General features: G+C 41.6%; 2 protein-coding genes and 1 long non-coding RNA gene across 5 annotated transcripts; all 3 read left to right on the forward strand.

The window, feature by feature from the left end:
- Nucleotides 1-1062: 1062 nt before the first annotated feature.
- tp53inp2b (tumor protein p53 inducible nuclear protein 2b) lies at nucleotides 1063-8870 on the forward strand. 3 transcript variants are annotated; one of them, XM_088291686.1, is made up of 4 exons: nucleotides 1063-1329; nucleotides 4110-4446; nucleotides 5066-5627; nucleotides 5722-8870. In XM_088291686.1, the coding sequence occupies exons 2-4, from the start codon at nucleotides 4323-4325 to the stop codon at nucleotides 5975-5977; spliced, it is 942 nt and encodes a 313-aa protein (XP_088147812.1). In that variant the 5' UTR covers nucleotides 1063-1329; nucleotides 4110-4322; the 3' UTR covers nucleotides 5978-8870. The 3 variants fall into 3 exon arrangements, with proteins under 3 accessions (XP_088147812.1, XP_088147816.1, XP_088147813.1); XM_088291690.1 differs by having other exon boundaries at nucleotides 5471-5627; XM_088291687.1 differs by having other exon boundaries at nucleotides 1063-1325.
- Nucleotides 8871-11351: 2481 nt separating this feature from the next.
- On the forward strand, nucleotides 11352-15008 carry LOC148340655 (uncharacterized). Its single transcript, XM_088291039.1, has 5 exons — nucleotides 11352-11875; nucleotides 12701-13155; nucleotides 13434-13596; nucleotides 14109-14532; nucleotides 14612-15008. Exons 1-4 carry the CDS (start codon nucleotides 11597-11599, stop codon nucleotides 14496-14498), a joined length of 1287 nt encoding a protein of 428 aa, XP_088147165.1. The 5' UTR covers nucleotides 11352-11596; the 3' UTR covers nucleotides 14499-14532; nucleotides 14612-15008.
- Nucleotides 15009-19145: 4137 nt separating this feature from the next.
- LOC148340656 (uncharacterized) lies at nucleotides 19146-19687 on the forward strand. The gene is made up of 3 exons (XR_015842582.1): nucleotides 19146-19271; nucleotides 19392-19470; nucleotides 19565-19687. It is a non-coding gene; the product is annotated as an uncharacterized LOC148340656 (long non-coding RNA).
- Nucleotides 19688-20104: the final 417 nt, after the last annotated feature.

Genomic DNA, 20104 nt, shown 5'->3' on the forward strand with positions numbered 1-20104 from the left:
TAGTTAGGACAAGCGGTACAGATGATGGATGGATGGATGTATACAAGGAATCTCATATCATGCAGCATTTTATTAGTGAACACATTCGTAAAGGCAATGACAGACTGCAAAGTGTAAAAGTTACCAGCAGGGGTATTCAGAATCTCCTCATAGCTCATTGGTTACTTGAATGCTGCATTCAGATCGAGCCCGTCTGATTGGCTGTTGGATGTTGAATGGCACGTGGAGGTCCACCTCACCATCGAGGGGGAGGGCAAAAGGTCTGTTTACAAACAGTTTTTAAAGTGACACCAGCATCGATGAACGCGAGAGTGCTAATCTTGTTTGTTTTTTCAATTTTGGGTGGTCTACATAGAATGATTTATAAGTATGATAATTATGGCAAACATATGTTTCATTTTATAACTATAGTTACAAATGCAGCACAAACGGTAGGTATAAACACTGTACATTACCTGATCTGTTATAGAAAGGTAAATATCGATTGTTAGCAGCAAGTGAACAAGTAAACAGTACAACTTTCTCTGGCTAGTCAACTACAAGACAACAGTAATTCAGGATTAGCTCACACACACTACTGAAACACTCACATACACATATCTGAAATGCTCTCCCACCATACTGCAATCTACGTATACATTCAACGGACTTGCTCTCACACACCCTAACAATTATTTTTCTCACTTGAATACAACAGTGAAAGACTCTTACGCTCTTACTATATACGACCTCATCCTAAATTTTGTCCCTCATGGGCCCTCATAGCAGATGGCGTGTGAGTCCAGATTCAGAGTCAGTTTACCCTCCCCCAGCTTTGTATTCTAAATGGTAGCCACGACAATTGTAGCTGCTGATCAGGGATCAGCCAGAGAGCTCAAGTCCTCCTTTTCTCTTTGGGTGCAGGTCGAAGTCTCCGTGGCCCAGCCCCCACCCTTGCTGTCGGGTTCCCACTGCTCCAGTATGTGGCTTGTGTCCGATTCTGATTGGACCGCTGGCATTATGTGGGCGGAGCGAAGGCGTGTCCTACTGTATTGTGATCTCACAATCAGCTGTTTTGTACGTTCTACATACTGATCTGAGGATCAGCTGGAGGCAGCAATAAACAGGAGGAGAAACGATAGCAGAGGCTCAAAAAGCTGCAGATGTTATGATCTAAAACATCGGTGTAATATTTTACACGAAGCCCTTCTTCTGAGAAGAAAGCCTTTTATTTTTATACGATGGTGTTTTAACTACCTCTCTTCAAGGCTATCTAAAGCTATGCTTTAAGAATTATCGTTCCTACTGTGTGTGATCTCGTTTACAACTTGAATAATATTGCAAAGGCAGGTAAGGTTTGTTCTCGTCATACCATCTGTTTAAAGAAATTACATTGTGAATATGAAATGTCAACCGTCATTCTGGAAAAATTCCAACGCGTATCGTCACCAACTACTTGCACAGCCTAAATCTTTCAATGTCGTGTGTGATTCAAAGCGTTTTATTCAGTGTTTTGCGACGCCTTTTGCTCGGTAGATGACACCAATCTGCATTGTGCAGCCTCTGTTGTGCCAACTACACCAAATGCCCGATGGCGGATGTTGATGTTTTTGGAGAAGCGGACATTGGATGTTAAGGTTGTGTTATTTTTCTGTCCGCGTTATCGTCAGTGTAGGTCGACGTCTTGTGAATGCCGCGTCGCAGATCAGCCAGCCAGGACTGTCATTGCTTTGACCCTTCAGTTGGAGGGCTTACACGGATAATTCATCTGTAACCTGGATACCATAACCGACACAAAGTCCGCCGTAGCTGGCTGGCTCTGCATTCTGCGGTCGAGTTTTACTGCTTTTACACAACGACCGACGGGATTGCTTGTACGTAACATCGCCGCACATTGAACGCTTGTATATTCGATGGTGGACGACAGTTAGAATAATCACCCGACGCTGAATGCAGGAGGACTCATTTTGTGTGGCGTCACCGTTAACAAGTCCTACAATTTCGCTGTGTTTGCGCCTCAGACCCTTTTCTGCGGCTGCGTGACGTGCGGTGACGTCACAGCCTCCTGTTTTCATTCTCTGACCACGCCCACAGTGTAAGCGCCGCCCCGAGAGGCAAATGGGCCACATTTCATCCGTAATACAGGTTGCTATTAGGAAAGTCCCTGTGCAATTGTTGTTTTAATACTTTAGGTGTAAAATACAAGTACAATGACTTTCTTGAACACCCTCTAGAACTAGTACAGCAGTGGGCAAATGTTTGTGCTTTATATGTGTATATACATACATACATACACTTGTAACTGGATTTACATGAGACTTAACATACAAGTGCCATATAGTGACAGTGAACTCACCTCTACTCACTTTACAATAAGCAGTAGTTTGGTTGACAGTGTACTTAAAATAAAGTAGCTTCTAGCTATTTAATTGCCACACCCAAGTGATGTCAAATCAAACTCAAATTCCACAATATCTAATTCAAACAACTACAAAACAGCCTTAGAAAAGTCTGCTTGCATAATGGTAAAATGTTATAGGCACAAGGCAAAACGTAATAGATGAGCTAACACCAGTGTAGTATTATTTTATTGTCCAACCTATTAGTCACGCAAAGAATAAAGTTTGTAAGTTGAGTAACCACTGTATATTTAGAGTACAAGCACACTGAACTAACTAGTAATTGGGACGGAAGTCATTCACCTATAATTAATACTTTTCCAAAAAAGGAAAAATGGCAACTAGTTTTTGGAGAGATGCTAGTTTGTTTCCTGACTACTTTTGTGGTGTCCCTGAGCAACACACCAACCCCAACCTCCTGGCTCATCTCTCCTTGCATTCCTGCATTTACGGTCTCGGTCTGTGTAGTGTGCAACACAAAATATAAGGCAGAGTGGGAATTTAATTTCAGCTGAGATGATTACAATAAGTATAGTAGAATTAGTTCACCCTGACTATAGGCAGCCAAAGAACGATGATAATGTGCGAAGTAGTTTTAACGATACAAAGTTAACGAAACTAATATGTCTTACTGGTATCAATAAGTCAGCCAGTGTTTATACATTATATGAAAAACAGGCTGGAGGACTGTTTGTCTGCATACTGTAGGCTTCTGTGTTCATTTTTGTTGGTGCAGTAAAATAAAGCCTGTATTGTCAGCAGACACAACACCTTAATGTTGAGTGTAAACTTTCCCTTTTATCCATTTCAAATCTGAATTTAGCTGATGTCGGGCGGAATCCTCGTATCTCCAAAATGTTCACTTTTCAGGTCAACCCCAAAATGCTGTTTGTATACGATGAACATTGCATCACCAATGACGGCGAACCGTTTTCAGCCCTTGAGATATTTCAATAATTTGTAAAATGAAAAATAAAACAATTAAACAACACCCAAATGTGTGGACTGACCAATGTTTTGATTTGTGAAAAAATATCAAATTTACCAAATTGTGACATAGCAGGTTTATATCCACACCAGCAATGTGCGCTGTGATAGGTGTCTTCTGAAGTTAATTTTTACGATTATGATCTCCTAATAAGGACAGAGCGTCGTACCTTATACAGTTGCACTCTTGTCGCAGACTCAAACTTGAGTTGAACATTATTACATCATTATTACGCATTAGGTCAGATCTTAGACCTTGCCTCAGTACCTTCTCCAGTGAGTGTTTCCCCCTTTTCTTTTAATGTTCTATGAATGTGTAGGTTTGCTTAATTTCGCCTCGCCCTCTTTTTCTTTATGCACAATAGCATTCCTTTATTAGCAGGTTTTAAAACCTGCAAGCATAATGAGATCCAATACAAGAGCTGAATCAAAACGTCCATCTTTATGCAGATAAATTAGCTTTGTATCGACACAAGGATGTAATAATTCACCAAATTATATTATTACGAGTGCGGTTGTAATTTGCCGTAGTGTTGATCTGCTGAAATGTCCTAGCTCCTCACACAAGGGCGCCCCCCACGTTTGTCGACAGAGGAATGCTGACAGGTTTTGGTTAAGGGGGGGGGGGGTCCAACATTTCGACTTTATAGCACAATTTGACATTAGATGATTTTTCTAAAATATGTATTGCCAGTGAATAACACAATTTTCAAATGCCATTATTATCTGTTTGCTCTCTTTCAGGCCTTTGCTCCAAACCAAGTGAAACCTTACATTTGCACTACTGAGGCTCACCATCCCCTTGTCCAAACCAAGATCCAACAAAGGGCTCTGAGTCAAAGCATAGTCAAATTACAATAATACATAGCTACAAGTCTTACCTGAAAACGAATACCATTGAAGGGCAGCTACAGCTTTTTTTTAAAATTTTTTTGCGAGTCAAGTCTTCAAGTCGTCATGTTTCAACGTCTGAGCAACTTGCTGTTTGGGGCGGTAGAAGAAGTGGCAGCTGAGCTGAAGGGACCTAATCCCTGCGTGACAGAGGCCGACGAGGAAGGATGGATGCTTGTCAATCTTCCTGGTGAGTCATCTGCAATTTGACTGGCTAATAGCTTTCCAGAGCTAAGTAACACAGGATGACTGTTGTGCTAAATTGTAAAAACTCTTGAAATTCCATTTAAAAACTGAGTGCAAGCACTGTCCCCACTTGGATTGAACATGGGTGTAGCCAGGAATTGATCAGGTTCAGGCCCAGAAGGCTGACGTACCAGAGATGTTTTCAGTCAGACAATGGAAAGATGCAATTCCTGATGAAAATAAATAGCACACCTCCTCGTTTATGATCTCAATCGTGACAAAGTGGATTGTTTAAAAAATGAAATGTGTGTCGTCAGAAGCCAGTCGAATGACAAAAAAATAGGAGAAACATTCAAAACCCAAGAGGGTCAACACAACTAATGATGTGACTCTTTTATGTTTTGTGTCTCCTTGCCCCTTCTCCCCCCCTTCCCCTCCGATTTTTTTATATACACCCTTACATCCCCCAATCTGGTATGCATGCGCGTGCGTGTGTGATGGCCACAAAATGATCCCTTCTACCCGCACGGCATTTTGAATTTCTACCACATTTGCATCAAATCCTCCCGCCTCCATCTTATTGGCGTCCCCATACCTGATGTCATGCGTGCCATGCGCTTAAGACGAATCTGGCTGCATGATGCAAGCTGACTCTGAGACAGAGGCCCAATTTACTATTGCACAACCAATCCCAGATAGCAACCAATCAAACCTTGAAGATACTCATACACGGACTGAATGCCTAATTTCTATTCCCCGCCCACCAAACAAGCGACGGAGGACACGTAGTGGCCGGGCGCAAGGGGCAATACTACCACCCGACCCTACGGCTAGTCTGAACCCATCAAACACGGGTGTCACTATATTGTCAAGACGGGCCAGACTGTCCACAGCCTCCTCGACTTCTCAGTCCACTTCTCCTGCTGGGAGCGAGTGTGGGGGCAGTGGGACTACCAGTAGGGCAGGCTCAGAGAGAGGCTGCATGGATGAGAGCTGGTTTGTCACCCCTCCCCCCTGTTTTACTGCAGAAGGAGCCACGGCGGAAACGAGCCCCATGGAGGACCTGCTCATCGAGCACCCCAGCATGTCTGTGTACGTCTTACCGAGCAACCTGTCCATGGTCTCCAACGGCAACCTCTCCGTGGTGGGCGAGGAAAGCATTGTGAGCATGGCGAGTAGCGTGAGGTAAGGAACTCACAAAACACTTTTCTTCCTCCCACCCTTTGCACCTTCACGAGCGGCTCAAAAATCACAGCATGATTTGTCTCCACTCCTGCAGCAGAGTGGCCGAGCCGGCTGCTGCTCCCGCCACACACACCCCTGGGCCATTCAGAGTGAGTTTTGGACCTTATGTCCAGCCTAAGGTTGCCCAAGTGGCCAGAGTCCAGCGCAGCAAAGCTCGCATGGAGAGGCGCCACCTGAGCCGCAACCGCATTCAACGCCAAAACCGCACCAGGGAGCAGATTCCACGCCACGCAAGTCACGCTCGAAACACCTTTCTGCACCAGCCTAGCAAGCGTAACTTCTGCCACTAAACCCCGAGAAACTGGGGGCATCTTCTACTCTGAGGGCATTAGAAGAGCATTGTCAACCTTTTACGCATTCAGTGCATTCAAGCATCTGATTTCTTTTCGGCGCACTCTGAGTAATTTGTCTCCCAATTTTGCAGTTAAGCCCTCACAGTGGATCTGAATAGAACATAACTATAGTTTCTGCAATGTCAAAAAAAAAAAAAAAAAAAAAAACGCAACAAAGTGTTCATAAAAGTCCAAGTACATAAATAGCTCTATTATTTTTCTCTTTTTAAGTAAAAGTCTTGGATTCTTTCCCAGGCGTATTTTATTGAACCATAACCAGATCCAACTTTGAGATCAATTTCATTGATGAGTGTCATGAGTCATGTAACATTAATAAGTCATCTTCTCTGACTGAACAGAAAAAAAAATTGTGGGAACTTTGCGTGACTGTGACATGGTGAAACCTTTATTTACAAAGCAGCTCATTTCCTCGCAGCTTAATGTTAAGTTAATATATCCACATGAAACTTTATTTTGGTCCTGAAAAAAGAGGATGGATATACCGTGTGTGATGATTGTGGGATGAAGAGCACAATAAAATCTATTGCATTTGCATTGGAGGAAACAATTTCAACACGGGAACTAAACATTGTGTGATTCCTCACGTCTCACTTTGAGAAGGTTGAGAGCAAGTAGGCGATGGTTAGCATGAGAGCAAAACAGACTAAAGAGTAAATAAAATGATGTTGCGACTTAGACGCAATGTCTGTGATTAAGAAAAACAAAGTGTAAAGTGACCCACGACAGCGACCTGAGTTGTCTAACATCAATTATAGAGCATTCTGAATTTCGGTGTTAGATAATGGTCAGGTAAACTGGTTTTGAATAATAAAAAAAAATATTCAAAGATTCATGATTTTGCAAGTGAAATGATGGGAAACAGGCCTCGTACTTGGGTCACATGATATGACAGCAAATGGTAAGTGTATAGAGAGCGGTATTAATGGTAAAGCTCTTTATTTTGTTTTGTTGGTTTTACAGTCTGCATTGTCCCATCAATATCAATCTGTTCACAAAGATAAGATCAATACATTAAAACTTCCTGTTTGCAGAATGCACACAGCATGAGAATGACCATACAAATCTGCCTGCTGAAGACAATGTGCCCAGCACACACCAGCCACAGTGTGAGCTGTGATTCTCCACTTTTCGGAAATAAAAAAAAGAAGTGTGATGGTCACATTCATTAGCCCCTTTCATTAAAATGACTCATGATTAAGCATTTGATTTTTAAAATTCATCAAAATCTTCCATTCGATCTCTTTGAACATCAACACGCGCATTTATTTGTGTCTGTATGCACACCAAACTCTTAACATTGTCCAATTAGAGGTTCAGCTTAATGATATGTATTAAACAATATTAAACAATGGTGCTGAAGTGTAAACTAATGTTTGTATATTATTGGAGATGTGGATGTACGTTTGCACTGTTATTCTTTTTTTTTTTGGAGTCAAAACATTTTAGTGGTGTGCTGTGTGCTTGTGTTTTTCTTTTGTGAGCCTTTCACTCGTTTTTTCCCTCACAACGTTCATAATGATAGTCCCTTACTACGCTTGTAAATATTCTAAGAACAATTTCTAGTGCTCTTTTAGATATCAAAAGCCTCTAAAGACTTCACACTTGATTTCAAAGGGACTGAGGTGAATCCTCTCTGCGTAACTTTGGTGCTCCTTATCAAAATGGAAAGGGCTTCTCGGTTGCCCACATGGCATCCTCGCCCCCTTTTGAGTCCCATCTTACAGAGGAGCTCAATGAAAATCTCCACCAGGCTGAGAGTCGATGTGCCAAAGGCTTGCTTGCACTGCCTCCCACAGGGTCCCCTTGGACTTTTGTGACATGGCTGTACTGCTGTGTTCATAAGAATCAGAGGCAAACTGGTGATGATTTCACTGTCTTTGGAAAACGAAGGTTTTTAAACCATCCAAGTAATTTAATTGTTCTTTTTAATTACAAACCAACATTGTTTTGTTTTATCAACTAATCTCATACATTTTTTTTTAATTAAAGATATTTATTAATTTATGATACGTAATCCCCCCCCTCCGTTTACTATATATGTGTTGTGCAGGGTATAGACATGAAATGAAATGCACAACTTAATTCTTGATGATATCCCACATCTATTTGTGCAAGATTGTGGGTGAGTGAGTGTATGTGTATGCATGTAAAATGCAAAGCGCAAGCAATGTGTCTGCAAAACTCTCCTGCTTATATCTGTTTTCCTCACCTCTGTTGTCATTAACAAGGAAATGTGATCAGTGTGTTGTGTGTAAGCTTTCGAAAAAAGAGTGCGTTCAGAGAAAAATACATCCAACAATGTGGAGAGAGAGTGTTGAACGGCGATGATGAAAGGAAATGGACAGGTTAACAATGAGGCAGGAGATAGTTTATATTTAAAGAAATCAAATGATGTATATGTATCATAATAACACAAAACATGCTTGTATTTTTCTGTATAGTAATTAGAGCTAGAGTGTTTAAAATGAAAAACAATGAATGTCTGGGGAGTTTCTGATGTTTATGTTGTGTCCTGAAATGATGGCAGCTTACCAACACATGGGCTTTGGACCGTGTTACATCTCAAGTAGTACACACCTCCCCATGAAATGAAATATTTAGACACATAAAATGTGGTGTATCTGATATCTATGGTGATTGTGCCTTTCACTTTTTCTGCATGGTTTTTGTGCTTTTTTTTCCATCCCTAAAGTGGATAGTTGTCCACAGACAGGCAAAACCTATGCAAAACGAACTGATGGGTATTCCAGCATCCATTCAGAAAACACAGGTACCCACCCACCAACCCACTCTCGAAACAATACAATAAATGCTCAGGTTAACGCCTGAATCTTGTGTCGTTATTTTCATGTGGGAGGGAGCCCGATCCATGTGTGAAATGGGAGTGAAAGGACGAAAATGAGTGGTCCTTTATCAGTGTCTTATTAGTTCACAAGTCATGTAGTGGTACATTAGAAATATGTACCGTACACTGAAAAAAATGGAGGGACGTAAAATAAATACATAGATAAATTAAAAAAAAAAAAACTTTGAGCAATTAAAAAATCTGCACTTAGTGTAACCTGAAAGTTTGACCTTCAAGCAATTTTATTTATTAAGGCAACGGAAACCAAATATGTCTTTCTTTAGGTCATTTTGATGATGTAAAATATTTTTTTTACATAATGAGAGTGGTTCAAAGCCTCCAACAACAGTTTTAACATGCTGATTCCTGATCTCAGGCAAGCACTTGAATATGAATGGACTATTTATTGATAGGCCCCTCGTGGCTGACGCCAGCCTGGTACAGACAATTTTAATTATTACTTTGCTGAAATCACAGGTATCAGTGTGTGTTTTATGCTCAAGATTCCTGTCCGGAGTAAAAAGAACCCTATCAAAGAACAAACTTCACTTTATGCATCGACCGTTCAGAGTATATTACCTCCGTAAATTGGCTTTGCTTTCATTTCATTGTAGATGGTTCTGAGAAAATGATACTGGCAGATCTTTTGAGTATCACTCAAAAATTACCTTATAAGAGAAAATTTGAGTTGCACTCTTACGAATCAAATATATATGGAGCACTTCTCCCCGACTTATTGGTACAAGTCTATACAGACAGAAAATAAAATGAAAACACTACAGAGAAATATATGTATTCAAGTTAGCTTGTCTTAGGAATTTGCAACGTAATATGGCCGTTGATGGCTTCACTTGTCCCGATGGCGAGGAAATGGCATTTTTAGTCCATTCATGCATAAAGACATCGGCTCAGGACGGTAAATTCCAAGCAGGATTACTGCCTCCAGGCAGAACACACCCTAAGCTACCGCAGACTGGTGCAGTCCTATTCAAACGTCGTTACATGAACTGATGAAGCCTACTCAGATGCAATTCATTGCCCTGAGAATGAAATGACCTGGATGAATTGATGAATATGATTCTGTTCATGTTTTATGAACAGAATTTCCAGGAGGGGCAGAGACAATGAAGGGGTCCAATTTAGAGGCCTCACTATTGCATCGCTTCTTTTTGCAGATGAAGTGGTACTGTTGGCTTCTTCTAGCCGTGATCTCCAACTCTCAATAGAGCGGTTTGCAGGCAAATGTGAAGCAACTGGGATGAAAATCAACACCTCCAAATCTGAGACCATAGTCCTCAGTCAGAAAAGTGTGGATTGGTGCAGCGTCTGCTGTGATCCGGACCCTGTATCCGTCTGTCGCAGTCGGTGAAGAAGGAGCTAAACCGAAAGGCGACGCTCTCCATTTACTGTTTCATCTCCCTTCCCACCTTCACTTATGGTCACAAGCTGTGTGTCACGGCCGCAAAAACAAGCTCTCGGTTACAAGCGCCCGAAATGAGTTTACTCCGCAGGGTGTCTGAGCTCTCCCTTGCTTTTCCCCGAGAGGGACTCAGAGTCGAGCTTCTCCACATTGAAGGGAGCCAGATGAGGTGGTTCGGACATCTGATTAGGATGCCTCCTATAGAAGCCCCCCTGGCGAGGTGTTCCGGGCCCCAAGGACAACCCAGGACACGCGAGAGAGACAGTGTCTCCCAGCTGGCTTGGGAACGCCTCTGGATCCCCCCAGGAGGAGCTGGATGATGTGTCTTGGCCTCCCTGCTTAAGCCTCTGCCCCCGTGACCCGATCGGCCAATCGGATAAGTGGAAGAGAATGAATGAATGAATCAATTAATCTTTTTCCTTATCTTAGAATACAGTTCAAATTGTGTGTCTGCAAAGTTGTAGGAGAGTAAAATATTTAGTGTGAAATTTACTCTGAATATTTTCCTCTAAAATTTTACCCTGTTTACTAGAACCAAATATAGCCTTTTTAGAGTAAAATGTAATCTACGAAATTTACCGTGAAACTGGTTACTTCAACAACAGGTAGTGTAGAAGTATGTCGACACTTTGCTGGTGTTAAAATTAATATATAAGTGTTGAACTTACACCAGCGCATTTTCAGTGCATTCTTTTTACATATTTTCAACAATTATCTTAATATTATGTATTTTAACATGACACAAATCTCTCAACTAATTTTCTAATTTTCTATTGTCGATAGCTACTTAAAAACCTGTCAGGGAAATATATGTTATTCAATTTACAGTGGTTTTTGGTGGCTTAAATATTATATATTGTATTTTCATATAATGTCAATGTAATGACGACACGACCATTTTCAACATATGAAAGGCATGAACACTGCCAACGTGAACAGAAAGGTACATGTAATAAACATGTCAGGAATGCCGTGTTTGCGTGCAGCATGACCCCGCGCGCACATACGCGTGCGCGCACACTGCTCGGATGTCACCCGCAGTAAAAAATAGCGCACAGGAGCTGGTTGCCACGCGTAGTGGGACGGCGACCTTTCCTGAATGGACCGACTAAAAGTACTAAAAGTACCGTACACGCCTCCTTTCCTTCCTCTCATCTCGGGCTGAGATTGTGGCAGCCTGTCAACGTGCGCTCACCCACAGTCCAATTGGTAAAGCAGCGCTTGTGACCCACCTCGCCTCCTCCTCTCCTCTCCTTCTCTCCCGGAACATCGTGTCCTTTGTGCGGGCACAATGACAGCCAAGCATCGAAAGGGGAAAAGCAACCAAAAACACGAAGAGGACCATGTAAAAAGTGAAATTCCTGAATCGGAAATTCCATCAGGAGGGAATAGCTACACGCTTGTGCTGTTTGCATGTCTCGTGGTTGTCGTCGTCGGTGCAACGGGAACATGGTTCTGCTACCAGCAGCACCAAACTTTGACCCACTTGACAGACACCGTAACGGGCATGCAGATGAAAATGGTGAAGCTCCAGGCGTCACAGGAGACCATGCGACAGACTAGTGATAAGGTAAGAACTTCAAATAGTGATTTTCTTGCATCCACTTGTCCACACGCCGGGGTTGCAGTGCACGCTGCCGTTTGCAAACAGGTCAGCTGTGTCCTAACCTACTGACATGATCCCAAACGCCAGTATATAACATTAGGTACTATATTATTTTATACCCTCTCGTGGAATGTGTTCGAGCTCACGTGTTGTGGCTCCACAGCTAGCAGTCACCGTGTTGATATAAATAATATTATTAATAATATACAAACTGGATCTGTAAAGTGCCATGGCTAAAATTAGTGTGTGGTTTAAGTGATACCGGAACACAAGGGCAGACACTGTCTAATGGATTCCTCTGAAAGGTTAACCCACAAGGAATGAACAGAGATTTTGTGATTTTTTTTCAGCAAATGCTCAAAATGAATTATGTGCTTGTGTGTCGGTCCACTTTGTTAGGAGAATTGGATTTTGACTCTTTATTGTCATTGTACAGTGTACAAGGAAATAACAATGTAATAATATAATTAGGAACAATTTGTTGATATATGTATATGTTGAATAATCAACAGTAATTGCAGCACGTGTAGTAATTACAACACCAAATCAAAGAGTTCATAAAAATGTAAACGCTACCGTTGTTTAAACATATTGCAGAAGACCTGTTGTTTCCAGCTCAGGCGATATGGTGGGAGGACATTTAACATCATGTCCTTGCAAACTCCCTCAGTGTGAATAGATTCTGTATTGGTTTGGAATAAAGAGCAAACAACAAGGTCCTGCATGCCTGAATTTGTAGCCTTCTCAAGTGGCTCAACATCAACATCCCCGTTGCTCTTCTCGTTGCAGGTGCATGTTTCAGATGATGTCGAAAGTCGCGTCATTGCTCTGGAGGAGTCGTACACGTTGACTCAAAAGCAAGTCGAGGAGGTCTTAGCTTCCGCCGAACACCTCAAAATGTCGGATCTCCCCGCTCAGGTGCTATCACTCCAGACGGAGATGAATTCCCGTCTGGCAGAGATCCAGCGGACCACTGTGTCTGTGGAGCAGCTGGGCCAGCTGCAGGAAATGTTTCAGGGGAAGACTGAGGAATCTGAGGGAATCGGACTTCAAGTAGAGGGCCTCGCTACGTCGAGCGATGAGTTATCTAAGCAGGTCCAAGCCGTGATGTGGCGCCTGGAAGAAGCAGAAGCCATGCTGGATGGTGTCGCCACTCTGAGGGAGAGCTTGAAGCAGCAGACTGCACAGCTGCTGGGCCTGGAGGTGCAGCTGAAGTCGTACCAGACCGAGATGGCAACTATCAGGTTGGAGAAAGCAGCTATTTTGTGCCAGGAGGGAATAACTCCTGTCCTCTGACCCATAACATTGTTTGCTTTGTCAATCCCTGCTAGCTACGGCTCTGTGGCTGTTGGTAGGCCTCATGATCACATTGCAAGAACACACCAACCTATAAAAACACAGAGGCTGAATATTTGCTCAACATGTTTTTTTATGCATCATCTCCACTTTTTGACGCTTTTTACGTTTAATTCTCACAATGCGGCCTGCAGAAGTAAAAGGCAATCACATGCTTTGCCTTCAGAGAATTGCTGCCAAATGAATGCCCCAAGCAGCTCACGCAGGCCAACGTGGAGGAACAGATAAGCTCCCTTCGAATGAATGTTCAGGAACAGAACTCAGCCAGTCACAACCTTCATGCAGAACTCAGAGCTCAGCTGGACAACCTACAGTTGCAGGTTACACAGGTAAGAGTAAACAAAGCATTCTGAATGATTAATATTGGTTATACTGTGGGTAAACACACTACAATGTTTGGATATACCGTATTTAAGTCACACTTTTTTCCGTAGTTTGTCCGGCCCTCAGACTTATTTATACTCAGGTGCGACTTGTATGTATTAAAATGAGGGTTTGAACTGGCATTCAAAATCCCCCAATTGTGATGCATAACCGCCACCTTCTTTCCACTGGGAAAAATGCACAAAAGTATTTGCCCACTGCTGAAAGACCGAAGAAGATAGATCGAGAGGAAGTAGTCGTGCACTTCCGCTGGTGGCCGCTTTCTTTATAGCATGCTAATAAACAGTGGTGCAAAAGAACCAAAAGTGTTTGCCAACGAAGGCTTCATCTCTCCATCACTAGCGGCACCCTTGACGTTTTATACATACTCCCTGCTGCAACGCACCTGATTCAAATGATCAGGACTGTTATCCAGCTTCCTCACCGATTAGCTGATCACATGTATGTCTTTTTTCAGCTGGCGGGAGACGGTGAACCAAAGCCTGTGAAGCAAGCTGAAGGAGAGACAGCTCCTTTTGTTGAGGAAGAGGATGCCGCTCTTGTTGCTGCACAGTCTGACTCAGATAAGCCGGCGCAGGAAACTTCGGATGAGGAGTTTTATGTTGAGGAGACGGAACGTCCGCTGACCTCGCCAGAAACTGCACAAACCGATGTAACACACGCAGAAAGGGAGACGCCAAGTTTGGAGGAGATTCTTAGTGATGAAGATGACTTTGTGGAGGAGTTACTGTTTGATGAGGGTGATGCCAAACCAGAGGCTGTTGATCATGATGATGATGATGAGAGTTTAGATGCTGAAGAAGTTGAATCCGAAGAAGAGGAGATCGTCAACGAAGTAGAACTGTAGCACGGACGCCTCGGAAGATAATGTTTGTGAGGAAGTAAGAGAAGCAAATTGTAAAAAAACAATGTACAGCAGTCTAATCACATCGCTGCTAATCTTTTTTTGTGTCACCACAGGGCAAGAACGTCTTCCATCAACAGAGGCAGTTTGATAAATATAGAAGCATCAGTGCTTGCTGTGCGTGCAGCATGCATCATGTGACACGGGTGCTCTTTGAAAGACCGCTAGTTGATAATTCAGCCATTGAATTGAAGTCGGATTACAAGATTTCGGGTTTATCAGTCAATAACCTCACAAACCTTCAAAGTCTTATTCTCAACTAAACTCTTTCTGTCTTTCAGTTTCACTTCTTCCAAAATCTGGGTTGTGCATGACAAACCAAAGTCATAGTGACTTGAGTTGGTTTCCATGTCTGCTTTGTGAGTGTGTGAGGAGAAATAAATATGAGAAAGAAGAATAGTCTTATGTAGAGCTTGGAAAAAAATGAAACAAATTACTGAGACACAATTGACTTCAATATAGTACATCTCAGAACTGTAAAAAATGCAAGGGAGTGTTTGTGAGGACTTATAAGTGCAAAAAAGTTTTTTTGTTGTTACATCAAACAAAAAATGTATATTTTTGTCCATTAATTTACAAATTAAGCTGCTAGTTTGCAGACGATTGGGCTTCTCAGAGAGAGTGTTCTCAGTGTGTGGCTTATGTACTGTAAGGATGCATAATTAATATACAAACCTCATTTACAGTATATTGCTCTCGAGATCAACTATCCACTTGACAAAATAAAAACGAGCTTTTAAGTGTAGCACTGACTTATCACGTTACATAACTGTCTGGGAGACTCAACAGTTAAGAGGGATGCAAAAAGAATGACACAAACTATGCAATTCAGGAAAAGCTGTGATTTTTTTTTGGGTCAATGTTCTTGTGTAATCTAGTTTTATACACTGAAAAAACGTGATGGATTTACTGAATTCTAGTTCACCAAATGGTTGCAAAGATAAAATCATCTGGATATTCTAAATCAAGAATGGATTTCGTTGTAACCACTTGACAAAATAAATTTGAGTAATTTCAACAACAATTGTTTTCAGTGTACGTTGGCTTACTGTTCCACTGTACAGTATTCCTTTTGAGCACCACTGTACATTTTACCGAGGATTTAGCTGCGTTACGAACTTCAAGTTCAAAATGTCTTTAAAATAAACTAAATAGTTCAGTTTTGTAAAGTGACTCTTTGTGTCTTATTCATCATGGTTTTGTTGATCATGTTCTATTCCAGCTGACTTTCAGGCAGGAGGCGGGGTTGACCGGAGACTGGTCCCCAGCCAATCACAGGGCATATATAGACAAACAATCATTCACACATTCACCTATGGACAATTTAGAAACGACCCAATCAGTATGCACGATTTCAGATCTGGATCGAAGGGATAGTAATTAAAATCTATGAAAATTCTAACCTATATACCCAGAGCTGGGCAGTCCATCCTGGGGGCGGAAGGGTCCAGCCCTCCAGCCCGGTTGGACGACCATTTTTGGGGCGGGGTGTAACAAATTTTAAAAAAGGGTTTGATAAACTAAGGCCAGAGGTTTATTTTAGTCCAGTCCACTAATTGGCCCTGGTGCGTGTTATGAACCCACTCGCAAAATTAGCAATCAGCAAAAATTGCCTCTGAACGCATCAAAAGCGCATGAGACGTGAGACAGCAGCGTGCATTCAAGTGTGCCTGTATTTCCTTCTTCTGACATCACGTAACACATGCCTCCCACCTCCTATTGGGGCATAAAGTTACGTGGGGGGGGGCAGGCAATACCATAATCCCTATAACACCAATTGTGGGCACGTTTGTGCAGAAGAGGGTTGAGGCCGGAACCGTACTGAGATAGCGGCCGGAGGGCGGGGGACTGACCGGCAAAAAAGGGTCAAGTGCCCAGCTCTGCTTATACCACTGTGCGCTTGGGCATCGTTTACATTTGGACAATTTTGGTTCAGATTCAGATTATTTGATTTGATTCTGGTTCCTAATGACTCTTGGAAGATTTTTGGTGGGGTCAAACTTTGTAAACCTTACGGCACCTTGCACACGTGTCACAGCTTCAGTGGCAGAAGGGAGCTGCGTGCCATGCGCACACATTTTCTAGCCATCACAATTTGTTTGTGCTTTTTCCACGCGGCTAACTAGGAATCAAAATTTAGCACCGACATTCTAAAATCTGAACTATTATGGGAGAACCGGTATGATGGTCGCAGGGCCCCCATTTGCATATAAAATACATTTTAATACCCTCAGAACATGCAGACTCAATATCATGTTGAACAGTCACTGGTTTTCGGTAAAGAAAACAATCTTAGTTAGCTCTTTCTAATTTCACTTCATAACTGTAGAGCAGCCACACAATTGTGGAAACAAGTCCACTTACATCTTACTTTTTTTGTGATACAGATGCAATTGAACAAATGACAACTTTTGCACAATTGAAATGTGAGAATGTCCGAAGGATGGTGCAAAGATGCATTTCATGCATATCTCTGTATCATCTTCATTCTGTTGTCGTAATTTTTATCCTTTTACACAATTATTGTGACGGACAGCATGCGCATGTATTGGGCAGTGAGAAACAATTTTGATTTTCCAGCATTTTTTTCTTATAAGAGATCCAATTATTGTATTGTACAATCTTCTTGGCTTTGTTCCAGCCTGGTGATATACAGCTTTAAACTCGAGGAGCCCCTCTTCAGATAACAATGAATTAGCTTTCAGCAGCTGGTGTTGTAAAAGTTGAACATCTCCGTGGCACTCGTATATTAACACTGATCTAGTTATGTCATAGAAACAAATGTGAGCAGTAAGCCTATTATTGAAATAATACAATTTATTTGGTCAAATAAAATCTGGATTACATGTTAAAATATGGCATCAGTCCCAGTAAAGTGTGAATCTGACCCAGACTTTGGCAAACAGAAAGTCAGAATTGATTGATTCTGTAAGTGACCACCACCCCATGCCTATCCTTTCCCTCCTAGCACGCTATCCTGTTTCCATCTCTCTCTCTCTCTTTCTCTGTCTCTCTTTGTCTCAGCCTCTCCCTTTCATCACTGCTGCAGTGCTTCACTTTCTGACCTTCTGCTCGGAACATGCATGCCTTGGTGTCGAGGTACGTTTTTCAAAAGGGGGATTATTTCTTCCATTAATTATTATAATTACTGTGATAGTTTTTGTTCCACTTATATACTTGGGCAGGTATTGTTAAACAGATGACATTACATCTCCGATTTGATGATTAGCTTTTCTTTTTTTTTTTTCATCACGAGCCCTTTAATTCCAGCTAAGGAAAGATGTAGAACACATTTTGAGTTGTAGTATAAGTGGGGCTTTTAGTGTAATCTGAAATCTTTTGTTTCTATTCCAATGATACATTTTAACATGAACTCTTTACTGCATCTAAACAGGAGATGAATCTGCAACTACGTGCTTTCCAACATTTCAGGCTTTATCCTTCCTACAGTGTGAATGTGCAGAGTCATGTCAGTCCATATCCACTTTAGCTTTGCACAGTTGATTCAGCAGAGTGCGCTGCTGACCAGCTTGTCGCTTCTCAGATTCAAAGTGGCTCCAACCTAAACTCTAGTCTTTTTTTCCATTGGTGTCACAGCTGAGTTTTAAGGCCTCATTAATATTTGCTTCATAATCTCAATCAGATATACACTTTCCCAAATGAGCTTGAACTGTGAGTTAAATCCCTTTAGTACATGTCTTGTAGACTGGTGAAAACGTTTGTGTTTGGCATCCGCAGATGAAAATTGGACGCATTTAGTAATTATGTTTTTATTTCTTGACATTTAAAAATGATGCCAAACTGCAACAAAATACCAGTTCTTTTTTTTCGGAGGGAAAAAGGACTGGAACCCGACAGATGGACTTGATTGCAGTAACGGCACCTATAGCCTGTGTGACACAAGGACATCACCAAACATTTGCAGACTTGTTTTGTGATACAGCTTTTATAACATAGGTAAGGTAAGGTGCCTATTCCTACTGCCCGAAGACAGCTGGGATAGGCACCAGCATGCCCCTGAACCTTATGAGGATAAGCAGTTTTGATTATGGTTGTATAGATATGTGTACTTTTGTGTATGTATTTAACCTGGATTTTTAAAAAAATTAAATCAATATAACGTAGTTATTTGTTCTTAAAATGAGAGGTTTAAGATCCTGCATGTTGGCACAGAATGAAGAAAGAGAGCAGTGTCCTGTTTTCATTGACATTATCACTAAAATTCTTGTTCAGAGCAAATTATGAGCCAATGTTCATGTCAAGATGTCAAGGCACAAACAGTTAACTGATTTTTTTTTTTTACTTCTATAGATTACATCTCTTAACTGGTGCTATTAATTGTATCTTTGTAACAGGGAACTTGCATATTGTTTAAAAAAACATGTCTGGCTGCTCTAGTTCCAGATTTTATCTGACACCTGTCAGGGATGAAGAAGCCGAGTCTCAGAGGAGGGCGAAATCTCGTCATGCCAGACAGACCCGCAGGTCAACGCAGGTATTTTCGGAAACAAGCACAGCAGCCAAAAGATCACTGTTGTGTGTGTTTGATTCATTGATTCATGAAGGCAAATGAACGCAATGCAGGGTGTAACTCTGACTGACTTGAAAGCGGCTCACAAGATCAACAGTCGCTCAGAGGATTTTCTACTTGATGGGAAAGTGGAGGATAGAGCAAAAGAAAGCAAAATCAGCCCAAGATGGAGCAACACAGATGAGGTTGGTGACAATATTCAAGATTTCATGCCGTCATCTTCATGGGATTCATTTCTAAATTTAAGATTTGTTTTCAGCGATCAGCGCGTTGCCATTCAAAATGAATGTTTTGTGAATGTATAGCAGGGAAACATAAGACCCAAGTTACAAAGCATTGCTGAGTTTACGGAAGCAAGCAGCTGGCCTACGGCCACCATCACAGGTATCAACTCCATCAGAGGTCACATTCCTTTTTTGATTTGATCAGCAAAAGAAGGTGTAGTATATTAACAGAAGATGAAACTTCATATGTGCAGCGGGTGGAAGAAAGCGGAGAGATGAAAATGAGAACCCTCTTGAAGAACAAGAGCTTAGATTTACAAAACACAGGAGCAGGCGACATGAATTGGATGGATGCGATGAATCAGACGGCACCATCGCAGAGGTATGACGATCATTTGACACGCTCTGATGTCATGACCAGAAAAGTATGAATCATTTTAATTCATATGTAACCCAAAATAAATAAGATGCCTGCTTTTGCAAACAGTAATAACCGTCGAAGAGATTTGCCAAGGGATGTGACAATTATGTCACAAATTTTTGCTGAAGAAATTCTGCACTGCAAAAAAAAAAAAAAAAACAGCCTTGAAAGGGTTGAATTGCCTTTTTCATGTTGTTCGCTCTACGACCACTAGAGCGTGTTGCAGGACTTTTGCACACCAAGCCCAATTGTAAAGAATATACACGATTCATCTAACACAAACTGATAGTATAAAGGCCTCTAGGAAGAAAATTGTTTTATGGCATACTTAAATTTTAATGGATGATGTAAAACTGATATCTACTAGTCAGCC

The sequence above is a fragment of the Idiotropiscis lumnitzeri genome, chromosome 3, assembly GCF_059441095.1.
Source record: "Idiotropiscis lumnitzeri isolate Australia: NSW breed Sydney's pygmy pipehorse chromosome 3, RoL_Ilum_1.0, whole genome shotgun sequence".
Classification (NCBI taxonomy): domain Eukaryota; kingdom Metazoa; phylum Chordata; class Actinopteri; order Syngnathiformes; family Syngnathidae; genus Idiotropiscis; species Idiotropiscis lumnitzeri.

Bases quoted from the DNA above. Each gene is read 5' to 3' on its own strand.
- tp53inp2b (XM_088291686.1), top strand. From the start codon at position 4,323: ATGTTTCAACGTCTGAGCAACTTGCTGTTTGGGGCGGTAGAAGAAGTG. The intron at 4,447-5,065 runs GTGAGTCATCTG...CATGCGCTTAAG, and splicing joins GATGCTTGTCAATCTTCCTG to ACGAATCTGGCTGCATGATG. The intron at 5,628-5,721 runs GTAAGGAACTCA...CCACTCCTGCAG, and splicing joins AGCATGGCGAGTAGCGTGAG to CAGAGTGGCCGAGCCGGCTG.
- LOC148340655 (XM_088291039.1), top strand. From the start codon at position 11,597: ATGACAGCCAAGCATCGAAAGGGGAAAAGCAACCAAAAACACGAAGAG. The intron at 11,876-12,700 runs GTAAGAACTTCA...TTCTCGTTGCAG, and splicing joins TGCGACAGACTAGTGATAAG to GTGCATGTTTCAGATGATGT. The intron at 13,156-13,433 runs GTTGGAGAAAGC...CTTTGCCTTCAG, and splicing joins ACCGAGATGGCAACTATCAG to AGAATTGCTGCCAAATGAAT.